Here is a 17,001-nt window from a genome sequence, read left to right as displayed (position 1 = left end):
GTAGGCGGGGAAACGCGGGTCGTGGGACTAGTAGCTTAGGCAGCAGACGACGCCACGGGAAACAGAAGAGGAGCTGGCAGGAGGAGCTGCCGGTTGCAAAGATCCATTGACTATAAAAAAATATAATCTCAGTTTTACTTCTAATGGCTTCGGAGGAGAAACGAAAACCGGGACCTCGGGTTTTAACGGAAAGCGCTTCCCTTTCAACACACAGCAATCATAACAATAACAACAACAACAACAACAATAACAATAAAGACAGCGATGGAAATGAAGGAACAACGACGGCCACTTCTGCTTCCGTTGAATCGAGCGGTACAGAGAACATTATAGTAGGGAACGGCTCTGGAGTCAGTACAGCAGGCGGCAATAACGGAAAATGGGTCCGTCTGAATGTTGGTGGCACCGTGTTCCTAACGACGCGACAGACGCTACTGAAGGAACAGACTTCCTTTTTGTATCGACTGTGCCAGCAGCATGATTTGCATTCTGACACGGTAAGCTATGACCAGACGCAACCGATGCTATACGAGGTGGTGAGTCAGATAGGCACACGTGCTGTGGGAGTTAATAAATAGGGCCAGTTCGGGCCGTGTTTCAGTGTAATAGCGTTATGTAGCATTCCTCTTAACTGATTTGACGCCGTCCGTCTTGTGTTTTGCCAGCAGCTCCCATTTCCTTATGCAGAGGAATTATTTTTTCCTCCGTAATTTGTAATATGGTTGTTAAAGAATGTGAGTGGAATGGAAAATTAACACGAGCCTTCTATGCATAACCTTCATCTAGACCTTCATCTAGACAGTATCTCACACTGGGCCATGGACCTTCTGTGCCTTGCATTCACATTTGGAATTGTTCATTAAAAAGCCATTTTTAGTCTATGACTAGGATCAGTCTGTGCCCAGGAGAACAGCTGCCATCCTTTTACCCTTTACCCTTCAACATTTATATAATTCTCTTCTCTCCCCTCCTCCTCTGCACCATCTCTCAAACTCTTTCATGTGCCTTTTTATACAACCTCTTTATTACCCTCACTTTAGTTCCTTTCTATTGACTCCTCATCAAATTATTTTGTACTAATAGACAAGCTCTCACTTTGTGCTTATGCTTCAATATCCTGCACACTGTGCCATGCAATGACTGAAACCCCATAGCCATAATCAAAAAGGTTTCCCTTAGCACAATGTACAGACTTTGTTGTTCATCTCAGAATCCCTGTTGTAATTTCAGAGCTTCGTCTGCCCCTGTGATGGTGTGGACACAAACTGGCCATGTATCACTCTTATAATGAGATTAGAGGCATGGTACATTGGAGGCTGCCAGATCTCTGTCCTAAAATATCTATGGAGCACAGTCGGCTCAATTTTGGGTGCTGTTTTTTCCTCATTTCCAAATACTCAAGGATTGTTTTCTCCACCCGCTGAAGACAACTGAAAACATTTTATCTGTGTTCACATGGCTGTACAGAGAATATAGGTAATATGAAGGCTACAATACAATGTCATTAATAGTAATAGTTCTGGTCATTATACAATAGCAACTCTCACATTATATGAGATGTGGAGCTACTAACAGGGTCCATGCTGAACATTCTTATGGAAGAAAAGGAACCCACCATTGTTTTCTTTACCCTTTATGTAATGAATGAGTAATTTGAATTTTCAAATGCTAGGTTTCAACCCTCAACCCTCAAAGTCCCTCTGAGTTGCTGTATGAAGACATTTTGTGAGTGGGATGTAGTGCAGAAGATGCTATGATAGCCACCCACCACAACCAGGACCTGCATCTGACTCAACACACTGTGCTGAAAAAGCCTTTTTTCACACACACACTCTCTTCCCATTTTTAAGAGTGGGAAAATGACAAAGTGCATAGGCTGACAAAGAAAGGGTCTGGATGAGAACAGGAAATGCAGTGATATCCTGGGCCCCTGTTGATATAAACAAGCGCTTTGTTTGCCTACCATGTAGCTCCTATGGGATGCAGGTGGTTGGCTACAGGGAGTCGCTCTTCATATTTCCGTGTGCAATTGCAGAGAGCAAAAAAAATGAAAAAAAAACAAAACAGGACAAGCATTGACTCGTTGGCCACACGTCTCCTCTGGAATTACCCTTGTTTGAGGAAGTGTGAATGTAATATAAGGGCTCTTACTGTGCTAAATCTCTTACATACTGGAGTTGGAGCTCACCCACCAACTGTCTGAAACAAGGAGGGTCTCCTGTGCAAGTGTTGTCATGTCTGCTGTCAAGTCAAGTTGTGACCAGTGTGGTGGTGTCTGTTTTTTGTGTGGTTGTGGGATGGTTGCTAATCTATTACAGAAGTGTTTCAGTGCACTGACCTTGTTTGATCTTGTACTTTCATATGTTCACATGGTGAAAAGAAATGTCATTTGTGTATGTTGCTGTGGATTTGAACTGGATCTGTTTTGTCTTTTTCTGTGGGATTTCTTTTTAAAACTACAAAACTCCCTCATCCTCTTACAATCTATGTCCTCAGTGTGATCTCATTCTTGCTTTCTATGTCTCTCTCTCTGCTTGCTTTCAGCTCCACATGGGGCTGGGTTGTGTAATGTCCCCTGCACCCAGCATGATGTAAAAGAGAGCCCTAATCTCTGAGCTAAGAAAAAGCCAAGTGAAGTGAATATAACAGGCCCCAGGGGAGTCCCACTGAACTCTTAAGGTTAATTCATTGCAGGGAGCGGCCACTCAGCCATGGGAGGCAATGACAGTAAACGTGCCGTGGTGGCCTACAATTACAGCCTCACTGTATGCTCTTGGGTTTAAAATGACCTCTTTCACTCAGTCACGTTATGCATTCTCTGTAGCTATATGCTCTTCATCCTTTAATGGTTCCTCAGCGACACTGTTTACAAGCTTCCCTTCTCCAGGGTCTAGTATAATTAGATAAAGATGTTTAATGTGCCAGGCTAAATCCATGAGACTGCTGAAAACCTGACTAAGACTGAATCTTTGTCTCTAGGATGAAACTGGTGCCTATGTTATTGACAGAGATCCCACATATTTTGGTCCTATACTCAACTACCTTCGACATGGGAAACTGGTTTATAACAAAGAACTGGCTGAAGAAGGTATGTTTTGTATTATGGATATTTTCAAACTATTTCAATAAAGTACAGTTTGAAACATGAGCAAAACTGAGAAGGCATTTAGAGCACAATCATACTTTGGCACATTTGTTTATCACTTAGGTGTTTTGGAGGAGGCAGAGTTCTACAACATAACCCCACTGATAAAACTGATTAAAGAGAGGATTCTGGAACGAGACTCAAAAGCCTCTCAGGTAATGAATTATGTGTGTGTCACGCCAAATTAAACCCATATCTTGAGTGATTCTCATTTTTGACATGTCTTTGACCTGAGAATTTTATGAGGATTTTAGCTCCTTCAGATGAAATCCTTCAGATTTATAATACAGCTGTACAGCTCAGTATCTCATCACTCTTCTGTCTCTTGGGCAACAGTCCTCAATCTCCCTCCCACACTTTCTGCACTCTGCTCCGGGGTTTTACAAGTGCACCTTTCACTGCTGATTTCCATCTCTGCTAGTGGAGTTTTTTTTTTTGTTGTTGGTTTTTTTTTACATTTTGCCTTGATTTTTGCTAACCTCTTTCCTCTTTTGTCAGTCTCTATCCCTTTTTCTCTTTGTCACACCTACAGCAGGTACCCCCAAAGCATGTTTACAGGGTGCTGCAGTGCCAGGAGGAGGAACTGACCCAGATGGTGTCCACCATGTCGGACGGCTGGAAGTTTGAGCAGGTCAGCGTGCGTGCCTGCAGAAAGCCCCGCCCCGGACTGCTCTGGACTGTGGGTTGGACTGACACTGAGTTGACATCCTATCCCCTGCCCCCAGTGTGCCATTCTCTCACCAGAACTCAGAGCCAAGTGTCATATCCCATGGATCTGAAATGGCACCTGCATTTTATATGCTGCCAGGGTTACTAACTTAAGATTCCCATGAGCAATTGCAATAGGCATTCCTGTTACTGCATTTGTAAAATATGTCTATAAGGTGGCTGATCTGATCTAACCTGGACCAACTTAAGACTAATGATGTGTGTTCAAATAACTGCCAGTGTTTGATTCAGTCTGACCTTGATAAACACAACACCTTTGGGTCTTGAGTACCTGTTTATAGGAAGACCCTCTCTCCCCCTACCTCCTTTGTATTGTAGATGGTAAACATTGGCTCGTCCTATAGTTATGGCACAGAGGACCAAGCAGAATTCCTGTGTGTGGTGTCCAAAGAGCTGCAAACATCTGCTGGGGGCTTGGGCACTGAGCAGAGCCACAAAACTAAGGTTGGACCTTACTTCTCACAATCACTGTTGTGTTTCACCTGGTCACAGAGCCACAGTGCTGTGCTCTTCACAAACTGAATATCATTCCTGATATTATGGAGTCTCTGAATATCCTCTTAGTACATTTTGACTTTTTTTTTTATCACTGCCCCTTCCCATTCCATATCATATTAGTAATAGTATTTTTATATAAAAAAACTTTGGTGTCCATCTCTACATCTTTTTTGGTGATCATGCTCATTCCGTTTTTTTTTGTTTGTTTGTTTGTTTTTCTTTTCACCCCACTGTGTGGTTGCGGTTCTTTTTGTCTGTCACCCATTAAATGTCAAGACTTCAGAGACTCAAGAGGAGGAAGGAGCAAAGGAGGAGCAGGAACAGGAGGAGGACAGAGAGAGAAATGCCACCTCCAATGAGTCGCTTAGAGATTAAGGACACTTGTGTCATTGTTCCAATCACAGGAATGGGTGAGAACAAACGCTAGCTCTTTTCACAGTGGTAGATGTAGAAATTCCAACTGCTGGCCAAGAGGATGCTGGGGTGTTGTATTCCATTATATCAAACAGCATACATTGTTTGGCAAGGACAAGTTAAAATGTATATACTGTATATTGTTTTTGGTAATTTTTGCATGTTTACAAATATTGGTATCACTGGTGTATTTTATAAGAGCGATTAGTCTATTTTTTTAAACCATAGTTTTATACCCAAGCTACATTCTAAATTCACGGCTTCCAATATTGAGGTTCATAGTTCAGTTGATGTGTAGGTTCAACATGGAACCATTTTGAAGTGAAACAGCCTAGACAGCCTCTATTAAAAAATGTCCACGTATGTTTACACGCACAAAACAGTGCACACACTGCTACATATCTGTATTATTTATATTTTTACTTGCCTACAAGTCCACTGCATTAAAACCATACCATTGGTGGAGTGTTAACATAGCATAAATACAGTGCTAGTGGCCAGGGTTTGAGAACTGCTGTCTAAATAACAAAAGACTTGTCTTGTTCAGAACAGTCTCAGCACCATAAGATGCCATTTAGTCAACGTCATCCTCACCCACATCTCCATCTGGAGAAACATTTTTCCTTGTGCCAAAGTGTTTATTCCACTTACATATTCATTATTAATGGTGTGAAACAAGTGGAGTTAATTTTAACTGAATTGTTCATCGTAGAAAAGGCCTTTTGTTTGTTCTCACAATCTTTTTTCTGTTTCACAGCTTTTCCAGATTCATGGATCCCGGATGTAAAGTACACACATTTTTTATTCTGCATTTTGTCAAGATCCAGGTTCAGTTTTCTATTACCAGAATTACCATTTTGAATTACTGAATTGCCCCCCTTAGACATCAGTGGAGAAAACATTCACTTTACAACCAGCAGCAAAAAAGATGACAGTAAAAGAGTGAATTTGTTTATAAAGACAACTAAAAGTCTTAGAATTGGGGAGGTGTATGTGCAGAAAGTAATACTGCTTAAACAAATTACGTGCATACAACTTAGTAAACTGTAACCAAAGAGCAAGGTGATTGTGGTATAACTCAGAAGAAATCATTCTGGTGCACTGAAAACAGGGATAAAATATTCACCCTAGCTCTCATTGTTAGGGTGTCTGAGGTTTTGGCATTAGCTAGAATAACCGTGTCCTTTTTCATTAGTGATATAAAGACTCATGGGTATATTTAAAAAGCAAAAGTCTTAATTGATGAGTTGCACCATAGTCCTGTAGTTGACACTGTGGCTGTTTAAAGACTCTGCCATGTACTGTTTCTTCCTGCAAGCATGCATGCATCAACTGTGGGCTTGTAGCCAAGGCACCCTTTAGAGAGCAGAGGACATGTCTCCCAGTGTGACCCAGACCTAGCGCCAACAACTCATGGTAATGAGCGATAAGACCCGGCTGATGGTCCTTGGTGCCTGTCAAACACACTGAAACGTCATTAGGTGCCACCGGAATGCTGCCGTACTGTAATGTTGGGATTGGTTTATCTTGAAACGTTTATATTCAATCAAACTGCTATGATGTAAACGTTTACATGTAAACATAATTTGTCATTTGCAGTGGAGTCTGATCTTGTAGTAGGTCATGATATAAGGTGAGGCTTGGCTGTTTTGCATTCATTACATTCCCACGGTAGCTTTGTATCTTAGACAGAGGTTCCCATATACTTTACTTACTCCAAAGCAGAATGTGTCAATTAAATCATTAATTGACTAAAAATGACATGCTCTAGTATAACACAAGAGGAAAATAAGCCCCTTCTGCTTATTTCAGTGCCGTGCTAGTTTAAAAATAGCCTTCCTTTGGTATTTTTATGTACAGTGGCATATTGGTCTGCTATAACTGTGCTTTTTCATTCTGTAGCTTTGTATTCTTTAATTAAACAACATGCACAGAAACTAGAGCACATCAAGAGCCAATAGTCCATAGTGTGTTTCAGCATAAAATGTACTGTTTTAAATGAACATCTTCAGTCACTCTCAGTGTGGAGTTAAAACAGTTATTTGTAATCAAAATGATTTAGTGGGCCAATGCCTTAGTAGGCCAATCAGTTTTAGTTAGTATTGTGCCAAATGAAAATCCATCATGCTCTAAGTAGGGCACATTAATCTCCTATACAGAGACCAATCCAATTTTGTTCCACTAACAAACCTTTTATGCGAACACATAAATAACAAAATTTAGATACAACAGACATTTTCATTCCTGAATGAATTCACTGTGGTCTACTTAGACATAGGACACTTATGGATATCTTTGTACTTGTCTGTTTTTATCTTTCAGAAATTATGCTTTATGTGTTCTGGGTTTTGTTTTTATTTGTAGCAGAATTCTGAGTTAAACAAGCTGTATTTCTCTCCCCCATCAGCCTTATGAGGCTAAAGGAGCCTGTTTTGTTTACACCTTTGTTCAATGCGTAAGGACATGCTGAATGTTTTTGGTGTAATATAAGTTTAAAAACAGCTGTGGTTTATACGTCCACCAGGCCTAGTCACTCCAGGTCATGGAGTGATGGACTAAGTAGCCGCTGCTGTACTAGTTATTTTTATGTTTTCTTTCTGTAATTATGTCCTAGATCAGAAGTGAGAATAGCATCTGTTTTTCCTGTTTTAGTTTGCAGAACATTGAGTTGCTCTTTTTTTTTTTTTTTTTTTTTTTTTTTAAACCAGTGGTAATTTAACAAAATATCTGTACTAGCTTCTTTGTTGCCAGGTCAAGATGTCATAAGTGTATATAAATGCGGAGCAGTTTAACACTAGGCATATTTCTCAACGTTCCAGAAGTCTTCATGTGATAAACAATCAAAATTTAGTCTTAACATTTGAAGCATAGTTCTTAAATGTGATATATAAACCAAAGAAATTTGGATCAGTGCATTTTCCAGGAATATTTTGTTAAGCATACAAAACAATGTGTGAGTAGCAGATGTCATAATATTCGAATAAATTTTGTTCCTTTTTCAAAAATATTAATTTGTATGTTAACCTAACTTGCTTTTCCAATTATGTGGCATAGACACATGAAAACCTAGCATTTACTAGTATACTGTAGATACCTCTACCTGTCTTTCACATTGGCTTCTACAGCTAAAACATACACAACAGCCATTAAAAAATACAAAATACAGTAAATGTCAAAAATGAACATTCTCACAATGTACAGTTTGGCCAGGTTTTTGGCTGCTAAGGAAAATAGCCTAGCCAAAGGAAAACATCAAACGATTACTACTCCAACAAACAATACTACTTTAAAGTATAACCTAACAGAATATTTAAATATAGCATGTACAATATTCTGTAGGAAATCTGTAGCAAGTTGTTTCACTGCATCAGCAACTGTTTGTGAGGGCTTAAAGAATGTTACAGGTATGTGTTAAGGTTGTCTACAGTAGCCAGGTGTAGGTATTCAGGCTGCTCTGGTCCTAACAGCTCAGAGTTTGCTCGCAACTTCCTCTGGCGTGTTGAAAGCGTTTTCCTCTTGCCCAGGTTTGGAGACCGCTGCTCTAGACAGCTCTTTATCATCTGGGCCTGGTCCTGCTGCAGACGCTGTAGGTTTTCTCTACCATAGCCAGTGGGAAAACACATAAATTCAACCTGTTGCCTTTTCAGTCCAACATCATAAGATTACCAGCCTGCCCTTTTTTTTTTAAAGCACTCTAAACGTAGAGGAGAGAAATCGACAGAACAGAGAACTGCACATATCTCCTGACCATATGCTGTTTGTTGTGGGCAACTGCAGAACACACTATGCATGGACCAGTAAATCTCCGGAGCACTACAAAATATGCAGTGTGTCTAATCAGCAAATTACATTCTAAACATATAGAGAGTGTGTGTGTTTACAACCTCTTTGAAACTCACCAGTTCATTGTCTGGTCTGTTTTTGCAATGCTAAACAGTAAGTAATTATATAGAATATATTTCAGTTTAACATACAATGTCTAGCCAGCTTGACTGCAGGCCAGTTGAAACCCACATACACATATATATTCAATATGTATGAATAATGAATAAAGGAGAAAAGGTGGCCCACTCACACTGCAGGGGGTGTAGGCAGGTTGTAGGCTTGCCACGTGACTCCTGTTAACCAGTATGTTGTCTCTTTGCCTTTACCCTAAAGATCACCAATAGGTGCACAAATGTAATCAGAGCGATGGTCACCTCTTAGTGTTAACAGAGGAAATGGGTTTCCTGGAGTTGTATTCATTTATGTCTTTATCTGCGGATAGCCATAAATTACTTTTAAAAAAACATTACAGACCTTTAAATATGTCTCTCCTCGCTTCTCATATTCAAACTTGCAGTCAGTACGTTTGAGAATGTCGATAGTCGACTGACTCACATGGATTCTCAAGGCTGGGTCAAATATGGATATGGAAGGCAGTCATTAAATCTTAGTAAATCTGTCAAACAGTCCTTCGTGGAACTGATGAAAATAAACCATTCTGGAAGCTTAAGGAAAACAAATACAATACAGGTAACAGCAACTGCATTAGTAATGGTGTGCTTGATGCTTACGTAATCCTGTGGACTCCATGCGAGAAGCTGTGTTCACTGTATCTCCAAAGAGACAGTATCTGGGCATCTTAACTCCTACCACACCTGCAGCACAAGGGCCTTTGCAGACACACAGAAGAATTTATGGACAGAAACTCACTTCATATGTCAGAGCAGCAAACTGCATGATCAACATACAAATGAATGTAGTAACATATGTCAAAACATTCATCTTTAATATGTAACACAGGAGCCATTAGTATTACTAAGAGGCATGTTGTATGTAAGTGGCCATGAATAGAAGGCCATGGGTGGGCGGGGTGTCTGGACAGTACCTGAGTGTACGCCTATACGGATCCATACAGGCAGACCCGGTAGGTGTCGCAACTCAAATGTTCTCATGAAACCCAGGATGTCCAGTGCCATGTGACAAATGTCCATTGCATGTCTGTTGCCGTTCCGCCGTGGCAACCCCGAGGCAACCATGTAGGCATCACCAATGGTCTCTACCTAAGATGGATGAAGACAAAGACATGAGGTCATAGTATGTTCAAAACTCAAAAACCAATTCTGCCCAGACACTGTGCAATCACTGTGGTGCACAGGAACCTTGTAGACATCATGGTGGTCGAGGATGCTGTCGAAGTGCTTGTAGATGTCGTTGAGCATGTCCACCACCTCCATGGGCGTGCTGTAGTGGCAAAGAGTGGTGAAACCTACGATGTCACTGAAGTAGATGGTGACCTCTTCAAAGAACTCAGGCTCCACCCTGCCCGTCTCCTTCAAAGACCGCACCACTGGCCTGAGATACATGGGCAGATACAGAATAAAGAATGTATCTCCAATGTACTAAGTAGTACTAGTACTACTAACAGCGGCAGGGGAGAATTACGATTTCCCAAACTGAATGTATCGAGCAGGATCTGTGGAACCGTGTTATGTTGAGACTAACCCAGGAAGAAGCATGAAGTTGAGATTGTCTGCTCTGTCTCTTTCTGCCTTGTACAGGGCAGTGCGCTCTTCCACCAGGTGCTCAAGGTTACGTGAATACATCTGTAGCCGGCGAATCAGATTGCCCATGTAGCTCTCATTGGCCTGGTTGTGCAGACTTTTAGCAATAAGTGAAAGAAAAAGTGTCTGTGAAAGAACAATACTTCAATATCTCTTTTATGACAAAACATGTTTTGATTGTCATGGTGCCCCCACCCCCTACAGCTACCAGCATACGGTGGCACACGTAGACTTGTGTTTATGTTGTACTTATGTTTCACATTTTGTTTCTGTTTGTCCGCACCTCCCTCAGGTGGTGGGTATTAAATATATTAAACATCAGTAGTCACACCACCGGGGGGTTATTATTATGTTAACTCTGTTTAGCCCTGTATAGTTTTATGACCATTGTCGATCATTGTTATATTATGTGGCTTCTTTTTTTGTAGTTTGTGCATTTTTATGGTTTCATTTCATTGATTTCATTAAACATGTCAGCTGGAGACTTGCACCTCTGCTTCCTCCTTTTTTGCCTGCACATGACATTGACATTTATGATGTTTATTTTCTTTTAGAGTTTATGAATGGAAAAAAAAAAGTCACCTGACAATCTTTCCCAAAGTGCTTTCAATCTTTTTGAAGTCTGGTCTTCTCTCAGGGTCCTCATCCCAGCAGTTTCTAATTAGTGTGTACACCTGGAACTGTTAGTCAACACAAGCCATATTGTCTTTGACGGTTGCTCTGTCAACTGTTAAAGCTACATTTATTAGAAACATCTGAGGAATAACAAATGTTTTTGCACGTGTGCTTATACACTTTACCTCTAGTTCTTTTTGACTAGCAGTTTCAAAGTTTAGATCAGGTCTGAAGTAGGGCATCATTCTGGGATATTCCACACGGTCCAGCTTTTCTTTTGAAGAAAAAGGGTAATGTTATATCACAAATAAGAACTGCCTGGCATAAATAAAATTTCTCCTCTGCCTAGGTAATTGTCAAAAGATAATCCAACTATCAATTTACTAGCCTCACTGAGCATGAATATGACATGGACAGTAAATCTGATGTTCACCAGCAGGGGTCACTATGTGTATATTTTTGAGCTGGAAAGCATACGAGCTCACCTGCTTGGTCAGAAACGGTCTTGGTATAAAAAGTGCATTTTCTCAGAATGATTTCTTGAGCGATTATGGAAAAACTGTAGACATCTCCCTTCTGAGAGATCCCCTCCTTCCGTAAGTGTTCTGGGGCAGTCCACAGATCTGAAAAAGCGAAAGATTCAATACAGACTATACAAAGAGATCAATTACATTCATATCAGTTCTATAATTTAGAAAGACGTAAGATTCTGGTCAATATAAAATCAGAGGTATTAGAGACCTTACCTTTGTCTGGGCTGAGAAAAGTATTAAAACCAAAGCCAGTTATTTTCACCACCATACGATTGTCAATGACACATGTAGTGGATTTCAGGTGACCATGGACTTCAATTTTGCTTGAGTGGAGATATGACATGCCCTCCAGTGCAGGAAGGCAAATGAAATGACACCGTACAAAGACCCCATGTTACTAAGTATAACAATGTAATGTCAAAACCCTTTAAGAAATCTAAAAACTCAGAAAGCGTTTTAGGTGAAATACCTTCGCAATGTCATACATTACAGATATTTTGAACTCCCAGTCCATGAAGGTCTCCTCTGGGTAAGAGATCTTATCATCAAGCACATACTGGAAGAACATGGAAAGGCAGTGTTTTACACAAGCTATATGTGTAAATATGAGGTAAACATGTTCAGCTGTGAGGTCAAGATGTGAGTGGTGGTATACACACCCTCAAGGATCCCCGCTCTCCATACTCAAACACTCCAAGAGCCTCATGCTCAATCTTGACTGTGCCATAGAATTTTATCAGGTTGTAATAATCAATTTGCAACAACTGAAATGAAAGTTTAAAAGCTTTTTTGTCACATGCCCAAGAAATAAAACATTTTAAGAAAACATGCCTCAAGAAATGGGAAATGCAGTATTCATGGTTTCATTTATTTAAATTTGAATAACAATGCACAAATCATGACGTAAGACATAAAGGGAATAACAGGTGAATTTTCTTACTGCGTTAAGCTCAATTCTCTGTTTTTCACTGAAGTAGCCATCAGAGTGCTTCAGCCTTTTAAGGATGACAGTCTATAATCACAGACAGTTTAGATGAATGATTTTTACACTACAATGGTGGAAGAGACACAGGAAGAATCGCAAAGTACCTTTTTATCATAGCGTGCACAACGAATCATGTTACTTTTATCTTTCCAGGCATCTTCATCAATCTGAATGACCAGAACAATGCAGTTAATAAATGTTTGACTGTAGACTACTAACTTTCTGTATAAGTCTGATTATATGTGTTCCGAGTGAATATTTCTTGTCAACAAAATTATTGGCATGGAATCAACTTGAAATACAAAACAAAAAGCTTTCAAAACACAAATTTGGTGGATTTTTAAAAAAAGATGACATGCACTGTTTATGTAAGGTAAGTGGGGAATAGGGAACAAAATGTAATAAATCTGATTTTCATAGTGACATGTCCTATTGTGATCTGACAGCCCGAGCAGATGAAGAGTAAATGAATCAGGGTACAATGGGATTTGAAAGCATAAGGCCTAAACCATGGCAGGTGACCCACATCACCTTTAGAGACACCATATTCCTCTTACTGGACTCCACAGGAGTGATTAGCTCTGTGGAGATGTGTGACCATCGTTTCTGTTTATGGCGATATGACCTGTTTTGCCTGATAAAATAAAAGGTATGCAATTGTGTGGTTTGAACACAACACAACAAACAGTTGAAAGACTATATAATGTGACAACAGGCAGGAGCTGAGGTTATTAAATCAAGTCTGACATTCTCACCAATAAAAGATGAACGCGATTGAGGCAATCAATCCCACTGCCGTGGAGCCCAGTGCTATGAGAGTGATATCTAAACCTGAATATAATGACACAGTGAGTCACACATGACTTTCTAAGTGTCTGCAAATGGTAGTCATATGAATTGTGCCATTTTTTAAAAAGTGGTAAAGTTAAACTGTAAGAGAATTTCTCTGATTCAGTACTCTGCATTTTACACTGCCTTATTTTATGAGTACTGAATATGATGCTTGCAGTGTTCGACAGTTTTAAATACTATAAGCCTCTAAAGTTAGAAGAGAGGTGAGCACCATAGTACCTTTACCCTCCGTAAGGGGTCGATCCTGGGGGAGGCGATTGTTAACCCAGATGAATGTGGGATAAGGGTCGACTTGCACTGTTTGATTAAGGGTGGTGTTGAACTCATACAGAACTCTGTACTGTAGAGCAGAAAGGAGCAATTAGGTTTTTATAGTTGATAGCACAAATTAATTGCACCCTTTTGCCAAGAAACTATGTGTACTCACTGTTACTGAGAAGAGTAAAGAAGAGACATGAATTTATAGCTGCTTTACAAATTTTGGCAATTTGTTTGATATGACAAAACAATCTGCTGCAGGAGTGAGATTTATTACCTACCTCATTGTTGGCATTGGTGTAAATCAGTGAGAATACCACATCTCTATCACCATGCTCATCTAACTCATAATCCCCTGCAATACCTGTGACCATAAACACATAAGAATCAAATAAACAAATGAACATTCTGGTGGCTTTAATGAGAAAATGACACTGAACTTGTTTCGCATTCTCATCACCATTAAAGGAAATATCCCTGAAGTAGTTTATGTTGACAGCATCAATGTCACTGAGTTCTGAGGTGGGAGTGCCCCAAATGGTCCTCATCACCTGGCCAAACAACAGTACTCCGTCATGATAGGCTGCAATATAGTCGTTCATCTGCAGACCACAGGACAGAAGGAACAAACATGAGCCAAACAATAGGAGGAGTGGATGTGGAAAACAAAACAAACAAACAAACACAAACCAACACACAATTGTGGGTGGAATGAAAGTGTTAAATGCCCCTGACAGTGTTGTTCGAGCTGATGTTGTAGGTCCTTCTGTTGGGCATGGTCAGCACCAGGACGTTTCTCATAGCAGGACTGGAGGCCTCATTGTAATATCTGTCACTGTGCGAGATATGTGGCATTGTTCACGAGTTAACATTCTGTGAACAAAGTGCGGTTGTAGAAGATTTACAAATAAAAGCAAATGAGTTGACCTGGGTGGATGACCAACCTGTACAGGTCAATCAGGAGAAATGTAGTGTGAGTATCAGAATCCATGGATCCGTTCTTCAAATCCATAATGTCCTCAGGAGTTCCACATAAGATGAACACTGTGGATGAAGCCCATTTTAACATTTGGATACAACATTGGGCTAATGAAATATCAAAGAAAAGGCATGACCTCACTTCCCCAAACAAAACAAACGTCCATCTTACAGTTACTTTTCATGTCTTTGCTTTTTAGCAGATTGCTGAGGTCTGTTTCTTTCCGTAGGAACACTTGCTTTTCAATTTCAGATGCAAAGGGGCCTGGATCAGCCTCAAGGGCATTCATGTACCTACAGGTTAAAAAGAAGTATATCCCAGAAAACACAATAAGCAGGTAATAAACACAGTATGCACTGCACTTTCCTAGGTAATGTAACCCATTGGCAGGCAAACATTCCCCTACACTTTACATTTACCTGACACTTTTATCCAAAGCAACTTACAATTATGACTGAGTACAACTTGAGCAATTGAGGGTGAAGGGTCTTGCTCAAGGGACTTAGCAGTGGTGGAGCTTGAAGCAGCAACCTTCTCATTACAAGTAAAGTACCTTAACCACTCAGCTACCACTGGCCAGTTTCAATTAACTCATGCAAAGAATATATTAGGTGACCAACCAGAAGCAATCCTCTGTGAGATTAGTTTTCTTGTAGATGTATGTAGTTCTCCATGGAGGCTTAAGATCATCTTTAAACTTCCAAAAGTTGATGAAGAAGCTGGCAACCTTGCGAGCTGGAGGCAGTAAGCGTGTCAGGTTGGCCTTGTAGTCGCAAGACAGGCCAAAGCTTCCTGCTGAGATGATGGGCATGTTGAGCTTCAGACCAATCTCAATACTGCCAGAGATCAGGCACAACACACATGGGAACACAACCAGAATAAAATTGCATGTTATTTTGTAGGCAGAACAGGATTGGCAAATTGTCAAAAGTATTTATACCAATTTTAAACAATGTAATAAGGCAAGGCATAGAGAAAGGAGCCAAGACACAAACCAGGACAAAGTGTTTTAGCAGGATTGCTACCTGAATACTTTTCCATTGAGGGTAAAGCCTTGGATATATGGCACATGGATTAACCAAAGCAAAATGGAAAGGTCTAACTCACTCTACCAGTTGGAAGGTTGCAAGAGTGCAGGTTGGCCCTAGGAGAGCACAGCCCATTGTCCCTGAATCCTATAAGAGAAAATCACCAATAAGATTTAATGTGGTGGCAACTGCATTGAACGTGTGTTATAGTTGGTGGGATTCAAGACCAACATTCACCTGAAGGTCTTTAAGCGTCTCAACACCTTCACAGCTGCTACTGGTGCAGCCTTTGTTTCTGTAATAAAGGGTTTTAAACCCATGGTAGCTTGCAGTCAGACTGTGGTTCACACCTACAATCAAACACTAGTTAATGTTAAAAAGCAACCTTTTGTGACTACAGAAATATTGTGTTTAGCCTCTCAAATTGCAGGCTTATTATTTAGTTCTTAATCTTAAAGCATAGTTATTCAGTAACTACAGTGAAATGCTCAGTAACTACAAGGAAACTAATATGAAAAGTTTCTAACAAATTACAAGACTGAGCAATGAAATCCTGTGTGTTTAACAGAAAACTTAAAAGAGCTATATTTAAGCATTATATAGTTTAGATACCATGATTACTATATGGAGTATCCTTTAGTATATGTCATTTATGGTCAGTTTGAGTAAGGTGCTCTGAGAATATTTAAAACTCTGCTAATAACACAATGCAAAAAGTAGATTGCGGATTAATTGTCCAGTATTTTTTAAACCTATAGGAAGAGAAAGAGAAAGAGAGAGAGAGAGAGAGAGAGAGAGAGAGAGAGAGAGAGAGAGAGAGAGAGAGAGAGAGAGAGAGAGAGAGAGAGAGAGAGAGAGAGAGATTTTACCATTGTTGAAGTTGATTTCAGCATCGATTTTAATAGCTTTCATCACTTCAGGCTTTACTAAATTCATACTCCAGGGTGACACACCGTCTTCCAACAAGACTACGTTCATCATGTATTCCCCTTTGAGGCAAGACGGGGCCAGGAAATTATTTCCAGTTGGAAAAATCCACAAGAGGAAAAAAAAAACCGAGTTGCTCATCATTTACTACATCTGTTAACACTCACTGTTATCCAAGTGCTGATGAATCCACTTAATAATCTCTTTAGTAGTGAACAGCCACACGTTTGCCGATTGTAGCCCGAGTGGATATTAATTATCAAGTTACTATCATAAAGAGCCAAAGTCACGTAAAAAGATAAACGTGAATACATTAAGTTTTTTTTTAAAAAAACATAATCTCTTCAACGGCAGTCTATACAATGCTAGTTCGGCAAGATCCTTATTGTTTACCCTAGCCTGACAAATTTATAATTTTGCATATTCCAATGACGAGAAGACGAACGACGTAGAATGTGTTTAAAGCCGATATGGGTCAGACACCTCCCTGCT

General features: G+C 40.0%; 2 protein-coding genes across 8 annotated transcripts; one reads left to right on the top strand and one right to left on the bottom strand.

Annotated features, from left to right (window-relative positions):
* The first annotated feature begins 27 nt into the window (after positions 1 to 27).
* kctd17 (potassium channel tetramerization domain containing 17) lies at positions 28 to 7,793 on the top strand. 7 transcript variants are annotated; one of them, XM_027006091.3, is made up of 7 exons: positions 29 to 497; positions 2,980 to 3,088; positions 3,209 to 3,300; positions 3,681 to 3,776; positions 4,193 to 4,318; positions 4,649 to 4,782; positions 5,544 to 7,793. In XM_027006091.3, the coding sequence occupies exons 1-6, from the start codon at positions 144 to 146 to the stop codon at positions 4,745 to 4,747; spliced, it is 876 nt and encodes a 291-aa protein (XP_026861892.1). In that variant the 5' UTR covers positions 29 to 143; the 3' UTR covers positions 4,748 to 4,782; positions 5,544 to 7,793. The 7 variants fall into 7 exon arrangements, with proteins under 7 accessions (XP_026861893.1, XP_026861894.1, XP_026861892.1 ...); XM_027006089.3 differs by having other exon boundaries at positions 3,681 to 3,824; XM_027006090.3 differs by having other exon boundaries at positions 3,678 to 3,776.
* A 145-nt stretch (positions 7,794 to 7,938) lies between these two features.
* gucy2cb (guanylate cyclase 2Cb) lies at positions 7,939 to 16,930 on the bottom strand. Its single transcript, XM_081697869.1, has 27 exons — positions 16,452 to 16,930; positions 15,820 to 15,932; positions 15,662 to 15,729; positions 15,175 to 15,390; positions 14,726 to 14,847; positions 14,520 to 14,619; positions 14,311 to 14,410; positions 14,036 to 14,177; positions 13,857 to 13,939; positions 13,537 to 13,657; positions 13,221 to 13,296; positions 12,997 to 13,099; positions 12,570 to 12,632; positions 12,421 to 12,492; positions 12,140 to 12,244; positions 11,950 to 12,036; positions 11,694 to 11,826; positions 11,433 to 11,570; positions 11,133 to 11,221; positions 10,915 to 11,012; positions 10,274 to 10,429; positions 9,931 to 10,123; positions 9,657 to 9,831; positions 9,343 to 9,441; positions 9,086 to 9,180; positions 8,862 to 8,938; positions 7,939 to 8,383 (listed from the first exon to the last, which is right to left on the bottom strand). Exons 1-27 carry the CDS (start codon positions 16,651 to 16,653, stop codon positions 8,185 to 8,187), a joined length of 3,225 nt encoding a protein of 1,074 aa, XP_081553995.1. The 5' UTR covers positions 16,654 to 16,930; the 3' UTR covers positions 7,939 to 8,184.
* Positions 16,931 to 17,001: the final 71 nt, after the last annotated feature.

Source organism: Electrophorus electricus, chromosome 15 (genome assembly GCF_041902795.1).
Source record: "Electrophorus electricus isolate QZ-2024a chromosome 15, ASM4190279v1, whole genome shotgun sequence".
Classification (NCBI taxonomy): Eukaryota; Metazoa; Chordata; class Actinopteri; order Gymnotiformes; family Gymnotidae; genus Electrophorus; species Electrophorus electricus.
The sequence above is the reverse complement of the archived record's forward strand: the minus strand, read 5'-3'. Positions and strand labels throughout refer to the sequence as shown.

Bases quoted from the DNA above. Each gene is read 5' to 3' on its own strand.
- gucy2cb (XM_081697869.1), bottom strand. From the start codon at position 16,653: ATGATGAGCAACTCGGTTTTTTTTTTCCTCTTGTGGATTTTTCCAACT. The intron at 15,933-16,451 runs GTAAAATCTCTC...GTTTGATTGTAG, and splicing joins TGAAATCAACTTCAACAATG to GTGTGAACCACAGTCTGACT. The intron at 11,222-11,432 runs GTGAGCTCGTAT...TTTCTTCAAAAG, and splicing joins GACCGTTTCTGACCAAGCAG to AAAAGCTGGACCGTGTGGAA.
- kctd17 (XM_027006087.3), top strand. From the start codon at position 144: ATGGCTTCGGAGGAGAAACGAAAACCGGGACCTCGGGTTTTAACGGAA. The intron at 3,301-3,677 runs GTAATGAATTAT...TCACACCTACAG, and splicing joins GAGACTCAAAAGCCTCTCAG to CAGGTACCCCCAAAGCATGT. The intron at 4,319-4,648 runs GTTGGACCTTAC...TTAAATGTCAAG, and splicing joins AGCAGAGCCACAAAACTAAG to ACTTCAGAGACTCAAGAGGA.